General features: G+C 27.5%; 1 protein-coding gene across 2 annotated transcripts; it reads left to right on the top strand.

The window, feature by feature from the left end:
• The first annotated feature begins 2,053 nt into the window (after positions 1-2,053).
• On the top strand, positions 2,054-7,021 carry LOC100164882 (coatomer subunit epsilon). Of its 2 annotated transcripts, XM_029489643.1 has the most exons (8): positions 2,075-2,152; positions 2,218-2,320; positions 2,399-2,508; positions 2,651-2,814; positions 5,242-5,391; positions 5,483-5,618; positions 6,139-6,363; positions 6,424-7,021. In XM_029489643.1, the coding sequence occupies exons 2-8, from the start codon at positions 2,314-2,316 to the stop codon at positions 6,535-6,537; spliced, it is 906 nt and encodes a 301-aa protein (XP_029345503.1). In that variant the 5' UTR covers positions 2,075-2,152; positions 2,218-2,313; the 3' UTR covers positions 6,538-7,021. The 2 variants fall into 2 exon arrangements, with proteins under 2 accessions (XP_008188027.1, XP_029345503.1); XM_008189805.3 differs by having other exon boundaries at positions 2,054-2,320.
• Positions 7,022-7,806: the final 785 nt, after the last annotated feature.

The following is a 7,806-nucleotide window of genomic DNA, read 5'->3' as shown; positions in this document are numbered from 1 at the left end:
GATCTTATTTGGTACGGAGTATAGGTACCTAGGTATACATATTTTAATATTAAGTTAAATTATAATAATAATGTACCTATTTAAAAATATATTAAGTATTCATACAGCTTAGAAAATGTACTTAGAGACAGCAAATTGTAGGTACCAGCACAGAACAGGAAAGTAACCTCAGTAGGTAAGTGCATAAACAATTGAATTAATTTTTTTCGAAATTTGAATTAGTTTTGGTGTTATTGTTATACTATGATATAATAATATAGCCTAAAGGTAGGTGCCAAAAATATTGTAATTTGTAATTAATATTTCTATTTTATGCAGTTACTTACTAAAAGTTTATCACTTGGAACATCAATAATAATTGTGCATCAATGTGTATCAATACAAAGAAACGATTTCATTGAACAACGTTAAAATTAAATACCAGAATGAGATTCAATGAAACGATAAAAACAAAATTCGCATAGAGAACTACTTCAGTACTCGGCATTCAAATTAAACGATAAATATTGAAATTTGAACTATTTAAATTAGGAAATAGTAACAATATAACTGTTTTGGTTCAATAGGTGTCTGCTTAGAAGCCGTTAAAACTTGTTAACACGATGCCGATGGCCGGTGCAGCCCGGTGTACCGCTGCGACTAGTGGAGAGTGCGAGACGCGACTACGCGAGTAAGCGAGTTCACCGCAAACCACAGTTCACAAACTTCTATCACAGAATTCTGTGCTTCTATACTACACTAGATAAGGGGCACGGACTCCTATATAATTTACATTGTTACAAGTGAAGTTCAGCTGTGGACGGCCGCCATGTTGTCGGTTGGCAAAACATTTCATTCATTATACAAAATGCTTTAGGAATAAGATGGTTTTTGATGGTAAAATAGTAAATGCTAATTAATAATTTATATAAAATATTTATATATTTTTTAAAAAACAACAGTTTTAGGAATAATAACAACACGGTATCGTGGTTAATCGTGCGGTAACTTAACCTAACCAACCAATCACAGCAAAGGATTTGTATGCACGTACACGCGCGCGTGTATAGTGGAAACCCGCCTTTATTTGTCTTACCATACAATTGTAATACCATACAATTGCCAACCTACCCAGAAGCTTCAATTCGTGCCACAAACACAAACAACATATATTTCAGTGACTACACTAAAACCGTCAACGGCGTCAATTAGTGTCAACCAGTAACCACAGAACAATTTATTAAACTAAATTTAAATTTATTATAAATATTTATAAACTTATTTCAGTTGAGCACGGTTGATAACTTGATGTCTTTATTCTTTACCGCAAAACGATGAACATTGGATAGTGGGTGATTTGAATATAATTAGATACCGTAGTTCTCCATAGTCCATGCCAGTTTGCCACATTACCACTACCATAGAATATTAATAATATTCTATGCCACTGTCACTAACGAGCGCAACTATATTGGCAACGAACATTTCACGTCGTAGTCCACAAGTTCTATGGGGCCCATTGTTCTCCACGTCACTATTTTAAGTAGGAGAAATGGTATGATTTATTGCTGTACTATAGAAATTTATCTTTTATTTATGGGCCCAGCAAAGTTGCACTCGAGCGGTGAACAGAACGTCTGAGCCTTGGATAATATCATAATTATTATTATCTAAATTCTAAGGTCCAAGCAGCAAGCACAGACCAGCGAAGCGTATAGCCTGTGCCCCGTGGAAAGAAACTCGAAGTGGCGAAGTAACCCACTGACGCATAGACCTATTATGCACTGACGTCTGACTGCGCTTCAATTTGAAAGTGTCATAATATTATAATAGCTTCAAATTTGTTTTATTTATATACAAATAAAAATAATAATTGTGTTTAAAATTCAAAATTCCATTGTATAATTATTAAAAGTGACATAAGTTACAAAAATAACAAACGATAAATAACATGGGGGTCATGTATTTAAGATTGCATATTGTCGTTTGGTACAATGGCATATAGTTTAATGTCTACATGGAAATCCGAAATCCACGACGTGGTGATTGGAGACGATAACAAAAATAATAAAATATAATTGATAAGATTGGATGTTGTGAGTTGTGACTTCAGAGTTGAGATTTTGAGAACTATTTGAGAATAAATAATTAAATATTAACACCTAAGTTAAAGGTAATTGACAAGATTACAAATAATATAATTATTTTTTTTGCAATTTAGTTGTCATTTATCTCCAGTTGTTATTGATATTTTGATTCATATTCTGTGGGCATTCCAGCATATTATTTTTGAAAATTGTATATAGGTACCAGCTAACATTAAGTCATACAAAAATGACGGGTAATACATAATAAATATATATTTTTTATTGATTATTTAGTTCTTATCCAATAAATTGATTTTTATTTTTAATTCTAGATATAGTGAAACAAGCAGAGTCTTATGAGGCAAACGAATTGTTCGACATTAAAAACTCGTACTACATCGGAAACTACCAACAATGTATTAATGATGCTCAGAAAGAACCGGTATTTGATGTTTCAATAATTTTTATTATTTATGGTTTGATTGTAATTTACAACTATAGTTAGTTTAAGGAGTACACAATTCATGTTTATTGTTTAAGATATCTTCTATTGCTATTAACATTAAATATTAATTTTTTTATAGCCAAACTATGGAAATTTACGTTTACAACGAGACATATTCATGTATCGTGCTTACTTAGCACAAAAAAAATATGGTATCGTACTAGCAGAAATAAAAGCTAATTCACCTCCAGAACTAAAACCCTTTAAACTGTTAGCAGAGTATTTGCAAACTCCCGGTAATAGGTAAGATTATTTAAGTGAAAATTGTGATAAAAATTGTATAGATTTTAAAAACACTTACGAGAAACACCTACAGAGATATTCAATTGTAATAAGAATCTTCAATGTTAATTTCTCTTTTTAATAATTTTAAGGCATCAATTAAAAATATTTTTGAATTTTTGAGGATAAATTATAGTTTTCAAATATTTTTTTTGGTGGGTTAAAATATTAGTATTTGGTAATAATACATAATTTAACATATTTATTTATCTATTTCACAAAGTTAATAAACATTCTTTTATTTATTGGGCCATTACTGTATTAAATTAAATAATTAAATGGCAATCATATGAATTTATAGGACACCATTGTTATGCGTGATCTTTGGAAATAACTAACTTTTTATTTTTGAAATGTTGACTATTTTATTATCTAATAAGTAATAGTGTACTACTGCAGTATACAGTGTAAAAATGTCAAAAAAAAGAAAAAAAAGGTGGGTAAGTGGATGTATTAAATTTGAATTCAATGATATAATATCATTGTTTAAGAAAAACGATTCTGAGCGGAGACGGTATGTCAGTCTGGGTAAAAGACATAATATTATATATGGTATTAAAAAAAAATTGACCTATAATAGGTACCTATGATAAATTCCAAATTAATCATATCACAATATCCATTAGGTACTTATAACGCGTTATACATCAACAACAAACCGTGATACTATCATAGATATATAATAGTATACTTAAGAAGTTTCAAGTATACCCACGAAATATATTATACAATCACAACAAAATAACTAAAATAGTTATTCCAGGTTTTTTAATATATAATTTCGTCCACATTTGAACTTGAAATGACTATAAAAATAAATTGTATAAATGTATTTTTTAGATTTTTTGGTAACAGAATTGATTACTTACGTGGAATCTTGTTCTAAATTTTCAATTCTTAGATACAAAAGTTGAACATTTTATAAATTTTTAACTGCAAAATAATTATTCAAATTAAAATTTGATACATTTTGTCAAAATTCAATCTTTAAATGTTTATAAAAAAAAATTGTGCCTATGTATTTTTAATATTTTTCAACTGCTATTGTAACAATGTATCAGGAGCCTTGTATTAATTTTTTACACTTTTTGGCCCAATAGATAAATTTTTATTGATATTTATAGAAAAAAAACTAAAAAAATTGAAAACTTACAATGTCCGTAAACAGCTCAAAAAGAGTCAAATTATTTTCAAAATTTTATCGTATATATAAGATGCTAATATAAACGTTCAGTGAAATTTTCAAGTTTCTACAGTCTTTCGTTTTTTAATTATATAAAATAAGAAAATTGTTGCGTAAGAAATCGAGTGAATATCAAATGTTGTAAAAATATGAATTTCAAACGCTCATAAAAATTTAATTTGAGTTTCTTATAGAAATTTTTTTTTAGATAAAGGTAGATTATCCTTTAAGGAATCTTGTATTACATTTTAAAATCTTAGTTCTAAAAAGAAAAATTTTTACGATTTATTAACTCAAAATAATTTGCTAATTTTCGTGATTTTTACATATTTTCTCAATTTTTGAACTTTAAATGCTAATAAAAAAAAACTGTGACTAAGGATTTTTAATATTTTTCAAATATCATCGTAAAAATATAGTAGGAGCCTTGTATTAAATTTTCAAGTATTTTTACTCAACAAATAAAGTTTTATTGACATTCATAGAAAAAAAAACTAATAAAATTGGAAACTGAAAATGTCCCTAAACAGTTCAACAGTAAAAAAATAAAAAAACACACATCATTGTAAAATCAATACATTCATCGTTCCACTCAGAAACTAAAAGCTAGATAGGATTCAGAGTTGGAAATTGTTGTTCGGTTCATACATCTGAGCATAGAATTGAGAAGTATTAATAATCATTATAAATTTGAATGTTATATCATCGCATTTGAAAAATAGTTATGAGTTTATCAAAAAGAATGAAGTTTTTGAATTGTCCAGTCACTTTTGAAAAGTACTAATGTTCATTGAATAATGGTATATGTATATTAGAGTAACCTTGTATTAATATTAGGTTTTAGTAACTAAACTTAATATTTGAGCCCTGTGGGGCGGATCACCTAATTTATCTATGACATTTGTCAAGTAGATTTTATAGATGGGATGGTCCACCGTAGGGTATACTGTAGGGATCCTGCTGTCGACCAAGAATTTAAGTTAATATGTAAAAATAAACAATTAAACATTGCAGTACGTAAGTGTTTTGATTGCACCTGTTTGTTAAATTAAAAAAAGGGAGATGATGGGGGCCCCTTAATGTACGGTGTCATAGTATATTTTAAAAACTTCATCGCCTTGTCTGAGTTACAAATTATATTTAAAACAATAAATTCAGTGAAATATATGGTTTTTATATAATGTATATTTTCAATGTATTTCAAGGAATTCTATTTTGAAAACATTGGAACAAGAATTGGAAAATATGTACGAAATAAATCATTCTCTTGTTATTGTAGCAACAACAATTTATAATCATGAACATAATTATGAATCTGCTCTGAGGGTTCTTAAAAATGATGATACTCTTGAAGGGTATGTATTTTTAAATAGAATATACAATTTTTTATATTAATAAATTAATATAAATATAACATATAATAGAACATATATTAATTTATTTTAGTGTCACATTGTCTTTAATAATATATTTGAGAATGAATCGAGTAGATTTAGCATCAAAAGAATTTAAAAAGTTAAAAGCAATGGATGAAGATGCAACATTAACACAAATGGCACAAGCTTGGTTAAACTTAGCATTGGTAAGATCACAAAAGGCTTTAAAAAGCAATGTTAATCCTAATATATAAATTTTATTACAAGTCATTGAACTAAAAAATATAAACAAACAAAAAAACTATAGGTACACTATATCATAAAATTTATTTAAATTGGTAACTAAGAGGACGTCGTACCCGCATGTATTGTCTCCTTCTTACATATATACGACATACTAAATTTTTGTTCACCAGTTTTGATAGTGTGCTGTTAGTTTTGATATTAAAGTGAATTGACCTATTATGAAAGTTTAAGGTAAGATTATTATCTAAAGCACGACATAGGCTTTTATTGAATTATTTTGAAGTATGTTTTGACCTTGTTGAAACTGTACATTTTAAAACTAACTTGACACAGGCGAAGAAAAATGTTTTATGAGCATGTGTAAGATGGAGACAACACATGTGGGGATGACGTCTTCTTAATGCTTTTGATTTACTTCATTAAAAATAATACAATGTATGTAAATAATCTCGTGGTAATAAGTAAAGTGTTTGTATATAGGGCGGAGACAAATTGCAAGAAGCTTATTACATATTTCAAGAACTAACAGACAAATATGGAGTTACTGCATTGTTGTTGAATAGTCAATCAGTATGTTATATTGGTCAATGTGAATATAAAAAAGCTGAAATAACATTACAAGATGCTTTAGAAAAAGATAGTAATGATATCGATTCCCTAGTAAATTCTTTGTTCATTTCTGTCCATATGAAAGTATCAGCTGATGTAAGTTATTGTTAGATTTAGATTTACAATTTACTAAGTTTTCCTTTTCCTTTGTTGCAGGTTACTAAAAGACAGTTAAATATGCTGCGGGATACCTATCCTAATTCTGACTTTATTGAAACATACAATAAAAAAGAAGCTGAATTTGATTCATTGTCACAAGCATACCAATAATAATAATCTATTCAAAAGTGACATGTAAACACTTATCTTTATAATCTAAATTATATATTATTTTTATTTGCTTCAAAATTTTAAGTTATTTTATAATTTGAGAAAGTATTATATTAAAAAAATAGGTTAATTTTATTGAATAAATTAATTTTTGTTCATGGTATTTAGATTTTTACAGCCAAATTTAAAATTAAATTCATATCTATAGATTACTGTGAATGTGTAATTTATGTTTCTTTAAATTAGTTCTCTTACTCAGTATATTGTTCTATAATAGTTAAATAGTGTAAATGTGAAACACTATTGCAGTATTTAAATTTTATTATTATAATGTACTTAAATTATATTATATAAAATCCCAGACGTGTGTCATCTTACATTCGTTCTGTATTTCACTGAGACAAACAATTTAGGTATAATTATTATTGACTACTTTTGAAGTAATTTTATTAGTTAATAAAAATTCTCCGTCTTGCTATATTTACTCATACGATAGCAGTCTCATTTAATCCTTTGCTATCAGGTCATCACTCATCGGTAAAGTAAAATGTAATATATATTTATACGTTTGACAAAATAGCTTTAAAAATTAATATTGGAAACCATACTTTTGATCAAAAATGTGTATTAGTAGATTCTTTATTTATACTAGTATTAATCTGATTAGATTTTATCACACAATTTAAACCAATTATTAACTTCAATACTAGAACACTCGTCAATGAAAGATAAAAATGTGGGAGAGTATAGGTAAGCACTCTGCTGTATATAAGGTGTCAAGTCTACCTAGTTATTGAGTAAGTTATTGTAATGTATGTGTTAAATATGAATTCAATGATAAATCATTGCATACTGCATTGGCAAGAAAAACAATTCTAGCCGAAGACATCTGTCAACCTAAGTATTATCTAAGTAGGGGCATGTAACCTATTATGTTAAATATTTTATAATTTACGCTGTGATTACTTATAATATAGGTTGAGTAGGTTCTCAAACTTTTTTGACGAAGAGCACATTAAACTATTTTCTAAAAATCCAGTGTCACCCTGTAATAGTATAATATAATACTATATAATACTATATTATAGTGACATTGTGTATTTATATTTATATTTAAAACTTTGGTTTTCTTTAGCTAGGTATAGACACAATAGCTTTTGACTTTTGTATAGGTAATCTGTGTTATTACATTAAATAGACACGTTATATATTTAATTTTTTTTTTTTTTTCTATATTTGTTCATTGAAACGACCTCAAGGTCTTTGACA

Source organism: Acyrthosiphon pisum, chromosome A2 (assembly GCF_005508785.2).
Source record: "Acyrthosiphon pisum isolate AL4f chromosome A2, pea_aphid_22Mar2018_4r6ur, whole genome shotgun sequence".
NCBI lineage: Eukaryota > Metazoa > Arthropoda > Insecta > Hemiptera > Aphididae > Acyrthosiphon > Acyrthosiphon pisum.
Note: the sequence above shows the minus strand (reverse complement) of the source record. Positions and strands in the feature narration are given on the sequence as shown.